General features: G+C 52.5%; 1 protein-coding gene across 4 annotated transcripts in view; it reads right to left on the bottom strand.

Annotated features, from left to right (window-relative positions):
- Positions 1-16,666, bottom strand: part of STARD8 (StAR related lipid transfer domain containing 8) — a 55,217-nt gene that overhangs the window by 20,166 nt on the left and 18,385 nt on the right. For 2 of the 4 annotated variants that reach the window (XM_057404827.1, XM_057404825.1), the window contains exon 1: positions 1,988-2,264. The exons of the other annotated variants lie outside the window; for them this stretch is intronic. Coding sequence is in view for 1 of the 2 variants with exons in the window: in XM_057404825.1 (XP_057260808.1) it covers positions 1,988-2,060 (73 nt within the window). In the remaining variant the exon portion in view is untranslated. Of the gene's footprint in view, positions 1-1,987; positions 2,265-16,666 lie in introns of those variants that run through there. 4 annotated transcript variants of the gene reach the window in all.

Consider the following 16,666-nt stretch of genomic DNA (forward strand, 5'->3'; position numbering starts at 1 on the left):
GGCCCAGCACCAACAAAATGATGCCCAGTTAGCCTATTCTCGCCTCCAGCATGTTGCAAGGTTGAAGCCCAGAGAGCTGCATCGCAGTGCTGCTTCTGCCTCAGCACTTACACCACAAGCAATGAGAGACCCAACACAAGCCATCATTGAAGGGCAAAGAAGGTCAAGACAAGGGAAAATGGCAATAGTTTTGCTAAAAAGCCAGAATCAGCAGCAGCTCTCATGTTTGCAGAGAGCTCTGAATTCCATAAACCAACACTTGCAGCTGACACATTTGCATCTCCAGTCAATGCAACCAGATGCAGTTTCTCTCCTGCACTACATGCTGCACACTTAGGAGCTACCCTCAGCTCCTACTTTTAAATCTAGACTTGCTTAAATAATGACTTGCTTAATACATAAGGGAATTTCCTCCTACATTTATGCATTTACTTAGAATACACACAGGTGTATGTTACCAGAGGAACTCCATGGGGCAGCCTTTCCTTGTGGTCTTTCTGCAGCTTTTTCCATGCTGTACAGAATTATAAACCCATCCAATTCCAGGACGGCATAGTGGCATTTGCTTTGGTCGGGCTCTATCTTGGTCCCTGCATCTGCAGCTGGTCAGGGGAGCTGTGCGAGCAAAGCACTTCTGCACTGACACCTGCACACACTCACCATCAAATGTGTGAAAATCCCATCCCATGTCAGAAAGACCTCTGCAAAACCCTGGTTTTTAACACCACAAAGTCCTGCATGTGCAGGTGACCACAGTACCTGCAAACAGCACACTGAGGGTACATTTATAGAACAGCCCTTGTGCTCTGCACAGAGCCTCCTACCCGATGGGGACATCTCCCTGCAGTCCTCCCAAAGATAACGACAAATCAAGGCATAAAACAACAACAACAAAAAAACCAAACCTAAGTTTAAAAAACCAACAGTAATATTTCTCATGCAAACACAGGTCTGCGTACATGGGGACAGGATTTGCACCCTGCCCATGGGATCTCTCCCACCACTGAAGGGCTCAGTATGAAGCCACAAGTCCCTTCTGCTGCACCCACCAGCACTGCTCTCGCACTGCTCCCAGCGCAGCAGCCAGAAGCTCCCGGGGAACATTGTCCTCCCCATCCAGCAGTTTGCCCTTCACAGCCCTGAAGCTCCCTCCCCTCCTCCCCATGCCCTCGTTTCCTCTCACTTATAACTGCTTTTAAGTAAATCAGCATCGGCAGGCAATGCCACATCCTGGGCATGGCTGGCACCAGCATCACCACGCTCCGTGACTCCCCACCAGTGCTGCCACCCCAGCCGCCCTTGCTGCCTGGCAGGAGGCAGGGGTCAGGCTCATGGAAAGGCATTTTGGCTTGGGCTCAGGAAACAACCAAAGCTTAGGAGGAGCTGGCATGCCGTGGGGCCACCACGCTTTCACCGGCTTGGCTGACTCTGTGAGAAATAAGCCCAAATATTAAAAAGGCTGCAGATCTCTTACACCTTCTGCATCTTAAGCGGGGAGCAGAGGGGCTTGAAAGAAAAGCCACACACAATGCGACTGAACCCAGCCTGTACTTTGTCGCATCCATTTCCCTTCTCCTTCCTACCACACACAGCCTCACACTCAATACCAGCAGTGCTGTACTGCAGCAGGGGCTCAGGGCTCACAGCGTGCCCCGCTGCAGCCCCTCTCCAAGCAGGCAATGCTTCTGTCAGGGCAGGAGCTACAGATCATTGCAAGGAAGTAAAAACAAAGGTAAAGGAAAGTCTGGTCTGTTTTTCAAGAAAAGGAAAAAAAACTTCGAACAAATTACACCCCCTAACCCTTCCTTCACCCTGCTGCACAAGAGCCAAAGCGAACTGAACTTGCTGCAAAGGAAACGCTGTTTTCAAGAAATCTCCAACAAGAAAAAAGAGGTCACTTTACAGACTTTCCCATCTCCCCTGAGAACGCGCTCGCTGGCTGAAGTCTCCTGATACAAATACAAAGCTGGGACACAAGCAGACTCACCATGGCAGAAGCCGTTAATCCTGGCTTTGTTCATTGGAAAACGTGGATTAAATGCAGAGAAAAATATCAGCATGACAACTGCCCTCCTCGATCCCCCACCCCAAGCACCATCCACGGAGGCGAGAGCGCTCCTGGCCAAAGACCTTCCCACAGGCAGTCAGCTGGAGATCCCTGATTTTTCCGCGCAGTCCGGCTGTACCCAGCTAATCAAACCTGCCCTCTCTGACCCTGCCTGCAGGGACAACCATCTAGCTTCTCATTCAGCAGCAAACAGGACATCCCGGGCGTGCAAAGGGCTGAACTGTCGGAACAGCAGGGGTGGGAGCTGGTGGGGAGCGCGGGAGGAAGCCCGAGAGCGCACAAGCACGCAGACACGCTGCTTAACTGTTTCCAGCTCTCCGTAAGCCCTGCCCGAGAGGCAGGATGGGATTGAGTCCCCCTCCTGAGCAGCTGTGCCTGTGGTTGGGGCATTCCCATCCTTGTCCTGGCCCACGGATGACAGTTCCAGCCAGGTGGGTTGTGGCTTTCAACTGCAAGTGGGAAAATTAGGTACTGAGATGGCTCCAGTGTGAAACTTCCCACGAGGCTGCATTTTGCTGGCACAAGGAGCTGGAAGCAGGACCAATGGGAGGGGAGTGATGGATACCACCAAAACCCCCTTTCTCATCCAATCAGATGTCGATTAGCCAAAGCAGTGACCATAAACCTCAGCTTCAGGGCTCCTCTCGGTTGGCTGTTTGCGGAGTGCAGAGCTGACACCGCTCACAGCACACGTGAATGCAGCCTTTCCCATGCACAGGAAAGCAAAGGCTGAGCCACCAGGAATTTCTCAGTCCCTCAAAACACCAAAGAGGACCAAAAGCTTTGGCAGATGGCTCAGGGACAGCAACACAAGCACCTGTTATCCAAGATATCTAGACTTGGTTGCCTGACTTTCTACTAATTCGTGCTCTTTCTACTTTCTAATGAATACTAATTCTAATGAATTAGCAGAAAGTAGAATCAGTGTTTTACCTTGCCTGGGAGTGCTCCTTCCCTCCACACAGGCAGGATTCGACTGACCTTTTCAGGCAGACCAAAGCAGAGGGAAACAGCACGGTCCAAATGAGAAGGTTCTGGTTGACATGGAATTAATCTCCGTAATGAAAAGCACATTCTGTGCAACTGCACTTCCGTGAGTCGATGCTTTTTGGCATAAATAGCTTACAGAATGAGCTGTGAGATCCCCTCAGCTGAGAGGGACCTGGCAGGGGAGATCCCAGGTCCAAAGTGCAGAGGGGGACAGCTGAGAGGAGAGGGCTGGTAAATACATCTGCAAGCAAACCTTGGAGAGGAGCAGCTTGAAAACACCCGCACGCGTGACAGCAAGTGCGTCCGGCTGCCAGCAGCCATCGCCTCGCAGATGGGGAGCGTTTCAGCGGCCATCCGCGTTACCAGCCACCATGTGCACCATTTCCACCAACGCAGGAGGAGTCGAGAGCCACTTCCAAATGTGATCTCACATCCCAGCAATGCAGGGAAGTGCCGGGCCTCAGAGACAACAGTGCTGCTGCCCGGCTGCGTGCCTCAGCTGAGGGTGCCTTGGCGGCTGCCCGGTCCAGCTCACAACACACACTCCACTAAAGCTGCTCAGGGATCCCAAAAAGCTATTTTGACATAGGAGGTTAATAAAATCCCTGAACCAAGAGGTCTTTGATCCTCTCGGGACTGAAAGAAAGCGCTTTCCTTGCAAAGAGGCTGAAAGCCAGCAGTGGATTTAGCCAACTGATAACAAATAATAACCACCACTGTATCATACAGTGAAAAAAACCTTTCCGTGCACACATGGCAGCAGACACCAAACCCCAGTGACGGTGCAGGTGGCTGCTGGAGGTGCTGGTGGGAGAGGCTGGCTCTCCAAGGGGACATGTGCCACCCATGCCCATGGCAGCATTGGAACCCGGTCATCCAGAAGTGTGCAGGGAGGCACAGGAGGGTGCCATACACACGTCCTGCCCACTGCAACGGGAATTTTGGTCCAGTTCTCCTCAGGAAAAGCCTCTTCCACCACTCCCCCCGGCCAGGCCTTTCTGTCATTAATGCTACCATGGCGTCACAGAAGGAAACCAGACTGTAATTTCCAGCTGCACCAAAAGAGCAGCAGCTGCCTACAGTGTCTCCAGTGAGCCAACATCTGTAGGTGGGTGAGAAGGGAGAAGAGCAGCTTTGCTGGCTCCAAAGCAACAGGAGAGGCCACCAAGCGTCCTCTCATCCTGAAATGCTGCCTGGGGTAGGAGGCTGAGGGGGTCCCTGAACCTACAGCTCCTTCTGGGACACAGAGGAGATCCTGGTGCCATTGTCCCCTTCACCTGTGGGAGAAAGGGGGAGTTGGCACAGCGCATCCGAGGGCTGCCTGCATGTCTTGGGGAGCTGCTGCCCAGAGAAATGAGGGAAGGGGGCCCCAGCGGCAGGAGAACATCCAGCATGGGGACCTGTGTGTTGGCTTGTTGCGTCTCCTTCTCCAGCTGGTCTTCTCCCAGTCTCTCTGACATCCGGCTAGAAAGAGGGCTAATGTGTTCATCCAACATATCCTGATGCCGCTGGTAAAAGCTGTACTGATTCCAGTCCATCCCTCCGCTAGGTCACACCGTGGGCTTCAACACCAGGTTATTCCTTTCTCACTGTGTTACCAGTTCATCGTGGGAAACATGATAGGTTTCTCATCCCCTACCAAGGGATTCAGCATTGCAAAATATCCCACCCAACCCTCAGCTTACCTCCGTACATCCTGGTAGGTAGGACAGAAGAGGCCATTGCTAGAGGCAAGACACCAACCCAAAGACCACTGTGGTGGCTTCTGCCTTCTCCAAAGCTCTCCTCTGAACCCAGGACCCTCCAGACTGTGCTGTCCAGCACAGCTAGTGAGCCCATAACCATCACAAAAACCTGGAGGTCAGAGCAAAACCTGAGAACAAGGGTGAAACCACATAGCATGGACCTGAGGCTTATGGAGGTGACCTGAGCAAAGCCTACGGCCCTTCCTCTCTCTCCTTTTCCCCTTCCCACTGGAAGGAGACAGTGTTGGGGCTGGAGTGGAAGCTCAAGGGTTCCTTTTCTTTATGAAGTTAACAGGAGCTGCTGGAGAGAGCAGGCCAACAGACTCTTTGAGAAGTGCTTTTAAAGGATGTCACACTTCTGCAAAGAGACAAAGGAATATTTCAAAAAAATACAGAAGTCTCCTTGCCAGGAATGTGGGGAACGTCAGGGAATATTACAAAACAGGATGCAAAACCTGGCCTCAAGCAATGTCACAGGCTCATATGCTGGCCTGACAGTCAAGATGCTGAATCCTAATGGAAGACAAACCATGGGAATGGCAGACTTGGTTTACCTGTCCTGGTCCCATCTGCTCTCTCCCACCAAAGCAGCCAGCACAGCCATCTTTACCAGCCAGCCCCGCACCCCACACCCCCACAGACACAACCAAGACACAGCCTAAAACGTGGCCCTTTATGTATAACATGGCATTTTCTGAGGAGCTGAAGCAAGCAAAGCCTCGTGGCACGTGGCCGAAGAGCCTGTTCACATTTCAGCAGAGGGAGGATCTGAGGATGCACAGAGGGAACTGGACTGGTCCATAGCCAAAGGATAGCCCTGAAATTTAGACCTGTGCTGTAAGCATTGCAAAACACTTCTCTGAGATGGTTAAAATCGCTCTCTCTTCAGTTTTCTGTTAACAAACCAAGTACTTCCCAGCCTTCCTAGGGATGCACAAGCACATGAGCTCACACCCCCCTGCACAGCTATACTGGCTCAAGGGAAGTTATAATACTGAACACCCTGGAGTCAGTGCTGTGGCTGCAGACAGCAAGGTCAGAAGCAGAGGAAGACCTCCCTAGGGTCAGGGCAAGGAGAAGCCCATGGGTTAGAGGACAGCAGGAAGCTCTAATTCAACACACCAACTATTTACAGGAGCAGCACTAGAAAACAGAGGCCAGTTACTGGCAGAGCAGTGCTTTTTGGCAGGAACAGACATGTTTTTTTTCCAGTTTCCCTTTCTTGTGAAAGCCCCTGTGTAAGTAAAAGATTTGTCACAGCAAGACCTACTCAGGGTTTTCTTCCCTGCCTGAGTATTGCCCCAACAGCACAATGGTCTCACTTGTGCTCACAGCCAGACACAGCGAGGACGAGTCTGCTGCTACTGGGAAACCATTTCCCCTCGTGACTGGCACAGGGCTGATGAAGACCCCAGCCTGCATCTGATGCTTTCCAGTTTACACTGAGAGAACTTTGTCCTGAAGACAGTCACACTGAAATATCCACCTGCGATCATACATGGAGGAAACTTCAACTCTGCTGCAGTGGCCACTGTTTTGGGGCAGAAGGACCAAAGCAAAGGCTGTCACAGTGCTCAGCTGGGTCTCCTTGAACAGCAGGAAACCAGGCGGGAAGAGTCCTCCAAAGAGCTTGAAGCCCATACAACCACATATTGCAGGGCGAGGGACCTCAGCAGCACCATCCCCTGTCGCTGCATCTCAGGGGCTGCCCACCCCATGGCTGGGCCCCATACTCAGGTGCTTTGCAGAGCAGTATCTTACACAAGTAAACTTCCCCAGCAGTCATTTTTGCATGCTTCAGAACACACCTTTAAAGTGTTTGTCTCTTCTCAAGCAAGCATTACCTTTCAGCCTCGCTAGTGTGCAGCAGTTCTCCTGTTGATGTTTCTAAGGAAACCTTTGCCTCAAAAAACTTCTACCTTAGAGCTGCGGGCTAACGTCATCTGTGGTAAATCAATCAGCTCACATCCTTTTAAAACTCATCTGTGTCTATTTTTGAGTCACTAATTTTTGACTCACACATGCATGTTTTCTGAAGGAACTTAAAGCCCTTAATTAACACTCTGCTTTCACAAGTGATTAGAATGAGCACTGAGCTGCTTGGAAATGGCAGCCTGTGAAAGCCTCTATTCCCTTCCCTTTGCAAAGGGCTAGCCTAGAGCACCAGCGGTCCTGGGCAACATCAGCATCTTCAAGGGGCGAGCAGCACCAGCCCTCCAGCCACCACAGCTGTTCCCTAGCCAGCCCCATCCCAGACAGGCTGTACCTTGCTTTAGTCCAAGAAAATAGCAAGTTCAGTGCCCCAGGCAAAGCTGGAGATGGGCAAAAGGGGATTAACATCAGCACGTCAAAGCCACCAGCCCATCATTCAGTACCCAGAGGGGCTCAGAAGCCTGGCCAAGACACAAGAGTTCTTCAATAATCTGCAAAACACGGACTTGTGCAACATCAGGTTATCTATCTATCCATGCCATCCCCATGCTGCCAGGAACCATTTAGGAGCACAGCTCCTGTTCAAGGAGCACATGCAGCACCACAGAGCAGGTAACTTCTCCAGGTGAAGCAGTTGGGCAGGTGACCGGCTCTGCCAGCACAGCCAAAGAGAATTCCAAGGACTGAATTCCAAGAGAATTCTACAGTAAGGGCATTGGGATCTCAAGAGGTTTCAGGTCCCATCCTGACGCAGAGCTGAGTACTCTGGTAGGGCTGGCCTCGCCAAGACAAGTTCTTAGTTGCGTTTTCCTCCGCTCCATTGAGACGAGATAAAATGCCAGTGAACCTCATCAAATACTAACCACAGAGACTTCATTATCCCCTGTCTCCTCTGACCACTGTGGCAAGCCATGGACTCCTTTCGCAGGATGCCGCCTGTGGGACCTAAGCCCAACCACCCCAAAACGAGCGGTGCCACCCCAGAATGCAGCTCCGTGGGAGGAGGGCGGAAGAGGCTGAGTTAGGGGCTGCCATCGCAGAGGGAAGGGCTCGCTCGGGGAAGGGGGCAGGAAGGAAAAACGTCAGAGCGCAGAGCTCTGCCAAGCGTTCGGCGCCGCTTCCGGCAGCAGCTCTGCGGAACTCAATTAATGGGGAAAAATCTGCGGCTTCACATCCCATCAAAACACCGACAAAACCACGCTCCGCTTGTGCAAAACGTAAAACCCATCAGAACGAATCCCTGCTTCTGGAGCAGGTGGGAATGCCGTGGAGCAGAGGAGCAGGAGAGGCAAGGCACCACCAGCATGGGCTGCCGCAGGATGGCTGTGCCCGAGCTCCAGGGACAGTGTGACCCCCGCCACGGCTTCCTGCGCTGGAGGAAGAGGTCTGGGGCACACCCAGCTCCTCCCCAAACAGGCTCCATTGACAGAGAAAGGCAGTCCACCAAAAACCCACCTTCAGTCAAGTCCCTGCCTGCACCGCTTTATAGCAAGGTCACAGCTAAGAGCATCCCTGTGGCCAGGGCATGGAGCGTGAGGCACAAAAGCTTCTGCTTACCAGCAAGCTCCAACCTTCCTCCTTCTTGATCACTCCTTTAATCCCACACTATGTGTCCTGCCACCACCACAGGGATCTCTCCCAGCAGCTGAGGACTGGTTAGGGAGGACACAACAGGGAACAACACACGCACCTCACAGATACAAACACATCATCACCCAAGCCCTTCAGATGCACAAAGAACTCCAGCTTCATCTCAGTGTCATTCAAGTTAAGGAGGCACCCAGAAGAGAGCCATGGAAGAGCAGAGGACCATGCAGACCAGGATTCACTCCCACCTGTGGCTGCAAGCAGACAGGGAGGAGCACTAGACCAGCACCTGCAGCTCTTCTCTCTCTAAAGCTCTCTATGATATGGTGCTCCCAGGGCCAAGCCATCTGCACAGGAACCAGATGGTTTTGGGAGACACCCCAGCCACCTCACATGGACACCACTGTGCTGCCCCACAACCAGGGAGCCTGAACTAGGAAGAATGGAAAGGCACTTGCCTCCCAAGGCAGGTGTCCTCACGCTGGGGACCACGTCTCACATCTCCAAAAGGCAGAACAAAAAACATACTTTAGAGAATTAATAAACCCAGCAGTGCAGGTTTGTTTTCATATGTGGTGATCTCAGAGAACAGCAAACACGGTGACTGTACCAGTGAAGGGGATGGGGGACAGATGCTTTCCCTGACCCAGCATCCACATCTGTGCTGCAAAGCTTCCAGCTTTTCAAAATCAAAACAGATTCCACCCAGAACCCATCTTAGCAGGCAGGAGTGGGAAGTAAGACCAGTCTCCTGTTTCACCAGTAAACACATCTGGCACATGTATCGCAGCCATTCAAGCAGCAGATCAGCCTTTTCTTCAGCCACATTTCCTATTTGCTATGAAAAATTAATTCATTCTTTATTTGCTTTCCAGATCAAAGGCTTAAAATCAGAGCTACCAATCAGCTGGCACTTTTCCAGTTACCAAAGAGACATGGTCCTGGTACGAGTGCTTGTAGAGCTATAAATCTGGCCAACAGCAGTCTGCAGCACTTATAGCCAAAGAAACCTGACAGATGCAGAGCCTAAGGGGAAAAAGGCGGGGGCGCACACACTGCCAAAGCCAAATCCTTTTCAATCTGACACAGGGAAGGCTTTGGCACTGCTCATGCTGCCCCAGATTAAGTGGTTCTGAGCAAACACAGAGCATCATGTGCTCTGAAGGCTCTTCTTCCTCCTGTTCCTTCATGGCAGGTAACTGACCATGGGCTCGATAGCTTCCCAGCAAACACAGCTTCATGGCCCTGATTCCAGGTGATAAACAAACATCCTGTTTTAAAGAGGAAATCTACCCTCTTTAAACTGAGAGAGGGGAGATTTAGGTTATACTTTAAGAAGAAATTCTTTACCATGAGCGTGCTGAGGCGCTGGCACAGGGTGCCCAGAGAAGCTGTGGCTGCCCCATCCCTGGAAGTGTTCAAGGCCAAGTTGGACTCAGGGGCTCGGAGCAAGCTGCTCTAGTGGAAGGGGTCCCTGCCTGTGGCAGGGGTTGGAACTGGATGAGCTTTAAGGTCCCTTCCAACCCGAACCATTCTGTGATTCTATGATCTTTAAACAAAATCACTTTAACCCTTCCCAGTGTTTTCTATATCACATTTGGCAGAAACATCCTGCACCACTGCAAGGAATACACATGCCTGACGACAACACAAGTCCTGGCCAGGACATAGCAGCCGCAGCCACAGCTCTCTTCCTTGGCAGCATGCAAGGATGCATCTCCAAACCCCCCTTTCTCTGTGGTGCCTGAGAAAGGTTTAAAACTCACACAGCTTCTTTTGTGCTGACAATAATCCTCATCACCACCTTATTTTATTTACCCTCTCTTCCCTAGTTCCTTCCTCGTCTGCAATCTGGATGTCAACCATTCAACCGGTGGCTATCGCGGTACATCACCCAGCACATGACAAGCCTGGTTTGCACCCGAGCCCTGACAGAGCCGTGCTGATAACAGTTGCATTTTGTAGCTGCTCTCCATGCCGTGCGTCAGCCCCATTTCAACAGCAGGCATCAGGCCACAGGCCCCATGGGCTGAATCCCATTCAACAGATGGCATCCCATGGGCAGCAGTCAGCAAGGAGGCTATGCGAGGCACACACTCAGGGTGTGATCAAGCAGAAATGGCACCAACTGGCCTCTTCAGACAGTCTTGTTGGAAGAGTGGACACATACTGGAAAACCCTGAGCATCCAGCGAGCCTCCCAAATGCTTTTGGAGGCTGCCTATGGAACACCAGTGCTCCCAGTTCAGCCTCTTCACATCACCTCACAGCCAGCAGCAAGTCGTGGCTGGGACCACCGCTCCCAGGGTTGCCAGAGCCGAGCAGCACTGCCCATGGCCCCGGTAGAAACAGGGCCAGGAGCCAATGCGAAACAATGAAAGCCATTTACAGAGCAGGAAGCTGCATCTGCTGGATGAAACGCTATCTTCAAACAAGACGTGTTTGGATAACTCCAGTTTCATAACTCGCCTCTTCCGATGTTAGGAAATCACACTAATAAAAAGAAAACAAAATGGGGGAGAAAAAACTTGGCGTGGGGAACAAGGGAAGAATTGCCTGAGTGACAGCGGAGGTGAGCCCAGCCTGCTGCGTCTCACCCAGGGGCCTGCCAGCTCCAAGAACCTTGCACAAGAACTAAAGTCTGATGAAGTATCAACAGGAAAAGAGTTAAATCTGCACGATGGACATTGGGAGCACAATAAGTTTTGATGACCTCATATTTTACCATGTTTCCTTTATTGGGTTTGTTTTAAATGAAATAAAAGCTATCCTGGGGGAGAGAATAGATTTAGACAGAGGTCAGAATGTGGGGTCCAGCAGCACTTATCTTCATCACCTTAAAGGTAATGGAAGGAATGGCCTTGAAGAGCAGAAGGGGATGACAGATCACCTTCTCTTAGCATTGACTGCATCTTGGGCAAAGAAAGTCAGCTATTGTCTGATGTTTGCAGTGCAGAACTATGGTGATGATAAACCTGCCTGCTCCTTAAATTCCTAGTGCTAACCTGAAAACCCTACAGATACCAGAGAAGGACTTACTGGTGTCTTAGTGGGTCACTACTTAGCAAGGAGAAGCAACGAGAGGGAAGATCAGCTCCAAGCCCAAGGCAGCTGCTCTGACCCAGCACAATGTGAACTCCCACAGCAGTGAGGCTGACCCGAATCCTAACACCAACTCTTCTTCCAGAGCACTGACAGCTTCACACCCTCCTGCTTGCTCTGACCCACCTGTGCAAAGGGGTATTTGGGGTCCCCGACACCCATGCACACGGCTGAGCCCCTCAGGACCCTGCACCTCATCCCTCATCCGATCCCATGGCCACTGCTCCCGTAGCTGCCATCTCCAACAATTTAGGACAAGGAGCCAAAAGCTGAGGTCATTCGGCTCGGGCTGCTGGACCCCTCCCCAGAGCCCACCTCCTCTCCCCACCCACCCCAGTCCAAATATAAACTTGCTTACAGGAAATGCCTTAAAGAAAAGGCACCTCCCTGAGTCCTGAAGAATGCCCAGAAAATAAACTGTCTCTGGACATGAAGGAAATGGCTTTTTTTTTCCCCCTTTTTTTTCTTCCTGTTAAATCACACTGCAAAGCAGCTTTAACCCTTTCAGTCCCTGCTGCAAACTGCCATGCGCATGCCTCAGGCCCTCAGGGAATTCCAGCAAGTTCCTATGCTCTGGAGTGGTGATGCAAGAGACGCCTCCTGCCAGAAGTCCCTGTGTCCTTGCAGCATCATCAGGTCTTGAGCAAAAATGGTCCAAAATCCATAATCCAAATGCAAACTCTCTGATAAGGAAAGCACCAGACCCTGAAAACAGGCTCATAACCTGGCACCCGCTCTTAATTTTGCATAAATGCAGGCTCCATTCCCAACGCTGCTGGGCAGAGGAGGACTTCACACGGCTGTTTGCATTACTAAAGGTCCTGCACCACTCCACACAGCTGCACCTGCACCCACCTCCTACCGCAGCCTGTCTCCAAGAGCACGTTAGTCCTGCCTCCCCTACCATGCTCCCTAAGGAGCTGTGCCATGCCGCCCTGCAGCTAGAAATGCAGTTCCCAAGCTTCCTGCGAAGCGCAGGGACAGGGTTCCCGTGTGGAAAGTGCCATTAGAAAGCAGCAATGAGGAAGGCAAAGCAGCGCGTCCCAAACTACACCCCCTACCCTGGCAATAGGACCCCTAACCCAGGAGCTCCCTGCACAGCACTGCCTCTGCTCCCACCAGGGAGTAAAGCGACACGCGGGCTTGGGAAGTACAAATGCTGGTTTCATACCAACGTCTCTACACAGCACACAAGAAAGGAGAAATCCAGGAACTCCCAGACACGGGGAGGCAGCTGCCTCAAAACAAGGAGGCTCCAATGCAAACCACCCAGCACAGGAAAAGGAGAGCTCTCCCTCGGCAGTCCTTCCCAGGACCTGAAGCAGCACCACAGTACATGGAGCACCATCAGAGAGCCCTCCATGGCACTGCCAAGAGCACAGGCACTGCTGGAGAGATCAGTAACGGGGCAGGACCGTTAAACAAACTCGGTGTCAAGATTCAGCAGTGCCCCCCTGCAGTCACAGGTCACAATATATAACCTGTTATCTCTCTTCTACAGAGGAGAAAGCCTCTCCTGAAGCGGAGTCAGGAGCAAAGCCAAGAGCACAGCCCAGCTCCCTGCATTCACAAAAGCTCTTCCTTTGTCACCGGACAGCAATGCCTCCCTAACCATGCCCCTTAAAAAATGTATACTCAGGGCTTTAAGTCTCAGACACACAAAGTACCCTGATACAATGCAGCTGCTGCTGCAAAACGCCAAAAATACTTGTTACCGTTTTTTCTTGTTGACCAGCAGCAGCAATGGAAAAGCTGTGCTGCAGAGGCGTGCACAGGGCCCAGGCGTGGGGAAGGAAAGCAGCGGGCTCAGCTGCCACTTGGCTGGAAAGCAAGTGTCCATCCGGAGCATAGGTCAAGGGTTCAGCAGGAGATCACGCCTGCCTCCCGAAAACAGAGGCAATTTCTGCCCAGTCCGTGATGTTTTGCCTGGTGCATAGAGGTGCCCAGTGCAAACAGCCCTGGTCCCTGCAGGAGAAGAGCCTGCACAAGCTGGCACTTATCCTGGAGAGCGGTAACAAGTCTTCAGAGAGCTCCAGAGCATAAGGATGCTTCTTCAGTAGCCAAGCAGGGCCCAAGAGGTTGGTTTGCTCCTTTGGCTCTGATGAGACAAGCTGTACAAGGAAATCCAGGGATCATTTTGGTCCCTAAAACCTGTGGAGACGACCACATGGAAAAGTGCTAAGGAAGAGCAAGCCATGCAGCAGATCCATCAGTCAAGGATGGATGTTTCCAGCAGCTGAAGTCTGCAGTAATGTCTGCTGGACATTACTTGGTGCTCCCACCGCTGCACTGTGCCTGGGATACACATCACAACAGAGGTTTATGCACCACAGAAACTAATGAGGACGTTTAACTGCCTGTCAAGAAACATTCCCTGCTTCAGACTACCAACAAAAGATCAGAATAAGCAACATTTCTGACAGAAGACAAAGAGATTTAGAGATGCGCACAAGGATGCTGAATGAAGTAAAAGGGAGGGGACAAACCATAAGGGGCTTGCTGTGGCCCATGAAACCAACACTCATAAGGAAGGTGTCCAGCAACAACAGGGCAATTCTCTGTATGGGAAAACGCAGCTGGAACGCCAGCCCTGACAGCCCATTATCCCGCTCTTGCCCAATGACACTGATGAAACGAGGTCGCGGCTCAGCGTCACCGTCCCACAGCCTCATGACACCACTGTCATGGCCATTTCCAGCTTCACTGTGAGCAGCAGAGGGAATGACACACACACACACACCCCCACCCCGAGCTGCAGCTCAGTGGTCTGCAGCCCCAGAACCACTCCACCTCCCTCCCCAGCCTGACCCGCTGCCTCAAGCCCAGCCTTTAGCCTAGTGCTTGCAGCAGAGCATCCTCCTGTTTGGTCCTTTTCTTCCTTCCTTTTTTCTTTAAACTCTTGCTCTCTTGTCCTCCCCCAGCCCCAGGCTGAGCCGCCGGCTGCCAGCCACCCAACTCTACAGGCATGGGGCCCTGGGTCCCTCCTGCACAGCCCGCAATCATAGGAGAGCCTTGCAGCTCAAAGACAGGTCCTTCCATGCATGCAGATTTATTGCCCTGGCTCTACCATCACCCTCTTTCCAGCTGGGGGCCGTTGGTGTGACCTCATTCCCCCCCCAGATCGTGCAGCAGCACCCAGCAAGGGGTGCAGCGGAAGCGTTTTGTTGCCATTCCTAGAAGGAATGGGAGGAGAATGTGACTCCTCTGTGCTGCACCAGACAAAAGAGCATTCAGACACTGAACTTGTGCCCTTGACAGCAGCAAAAATATCCCTGTAAAATTCATGGTGGGGAGAAAGAGAATAGAAACCCATCATGTAGCTTTGCAGATGGAGTGTACTTGAGCAGCGACACAGCTGTGGGACAGAAGCACCCTCTCCCGCTGCCACCAGCACATGCCTGCATGGACAGTGCTGGCAGCACGGAGTCCTTAACAGTTTTAATCATAGAATGCCAGACTGGTTTGGGTTGGAAGGGACCTTAAAGCTCTTCCAGTTCCAACCCCTGCCATGGGCAGGGACACCTTCCACTAGAGCAGCTTGCTCCAAGCCCCTGTGTTCAACCTGGCCTTGAACACTGCCAGGGATGGGGCATCCACAGCTTCCCTGGGTAACTTCTGTGCCCCTGCAAGTTCTGAACACAGCCAGTCGGCCCCACTCCTGAAGGGCACAGTGAGGCTGTGCTGGCCTGGAAGGCACAGGCTCACTGTGAGTCCCATGTGCACGTGTTGCAGTCAGATGCTTTTCACTCCTAGATAAAGGGCAGGAAATCCCCCAGCACACCCAGCCTCCGGTGCACTGAGCCCCTTGGGTTCAGCAACATGCCATCCCAGGAGGAGCCACCAAGCAAACTCCTGCTCCCAATTAAGGAATGGGATGCCCAAGCCTTGGCTGAAGGGTCCAAGGAAATCCAGGTGCTCACCCCAGGACTGTGCTGCCCTCTGGCCTGCACCAGGAGCTGGCTGTCCTGGGAATGATGCTGACTGCTCTGTCAGCCCAGGTGCTCTCATCACATTGGACAGATGGGGGGCAAAGAAATGGCAGAGCACAAACACACCCTGCTGAAGGCTTGTCCCCTCCTGTGGTACCCTGGGCTGTGACACTGCACATCTCTGCCTGAGTTCGTCCAAGGCAGGTAGCATGGAGGGACAGAGCAGGGAACCCCTATTCTGCTGCTGCTGCCCCTTTGCTCTTCCCACACACACAGGTCATTGAGTGGTAGTCATCACATCTATCCCGATGACAGCCCCAAGATCCCACCGCCTTCCCTGCTCCAAGCACCGCAATCACAGCCACAGCAGTGAGTATCTTCTGCCTGGCTTAGGTTCCATACTCCACGGGATTGTTGGACCCAGCTTAAAGGGGGTCCAGGACCCAGCTGGCACCTCAGCTGCATCTCCCATGCATGGGGTATGCCACCAAAATGCAGCCTGGCCAAGGGGTTTTGGCAGCCCCCCGACCAGCAGCAGCAACCCATGACACAGACCAGGACACCTCAGCAGAATGGACACCGGGGAAGCCACAGAAGGGGATGGCTGAGCACGGCCGTGGGACAGCACAAGGAACTCCATCTGGATATGTGGCTCCGTGCAGCAGGACACAAGATAGCTGAGCCGATGGGGAAGGTCCCCCAAGCTGCTGCACTTGCTAAGGCCCGTTCCCAGTGCCAGCCGTTAACATTAACTCCGCCTGTAACTGGCACTGGGTGACAAGTGTCTTTTTCTGATAAGGGATCCTCCACCAGCTCAACAAACAGCTCCGCCGCTGCGCGCTGGGCCAGCGTGCCCATGTGGCACGGCAACCCTGTCAATGATTAACAGAGCAACAGAGGGAAGAGCAGCGGGCCGGTGAGACGGGCGTCACGGCCGAGCAACCAGAGATGGGAGCCGGACACCCCAGGACCCAGTGGGCTGGGGTCTAGCAGCCAGGATCACCCCCAGTGGGACAGTGGAGGAATGAGCATGTAGCAGAGCAGAGCGAGACCAGCACAGCTCCACACCGCTGACAATCCCTTGGGCAAGTAAAGTGCCAGTTTAATCAGAAAGCAAATGAAAACCTGCGAGCCGCCCTTCCTGCACCTAAGAAAGAATTTCTTGCTGGAAATGCAGGAACAGATCCTGTCTCTTCAAATTCCCACACCCGGCCCCGGCAGCCTGGAAAAGTTAATATAATTATGCAGAGGTGACTTTCAGAAAGGCTCACACAAGAAGGGTTATTGTGGCTCAATCATTAACTGGGTGAGAGA

The sequence above is a fragment of the Pezoporus wallicus genome, unplaced genomic scaffold, assembly GCF_028554395.1.
Source record: "Pezoporus wallicus isolate ANWC-B61680 ecotype Strahan unplaced genomic scaffold, APGP_CSIRO_Pwel_v1 contig_5104, whole genome shotgun sequence".
NCBI lineage: Eukaryota > Metazoa > Chordata > Aves > Psittaciformes > Psittacidae > Pezoporus > Pezoporus wallicus.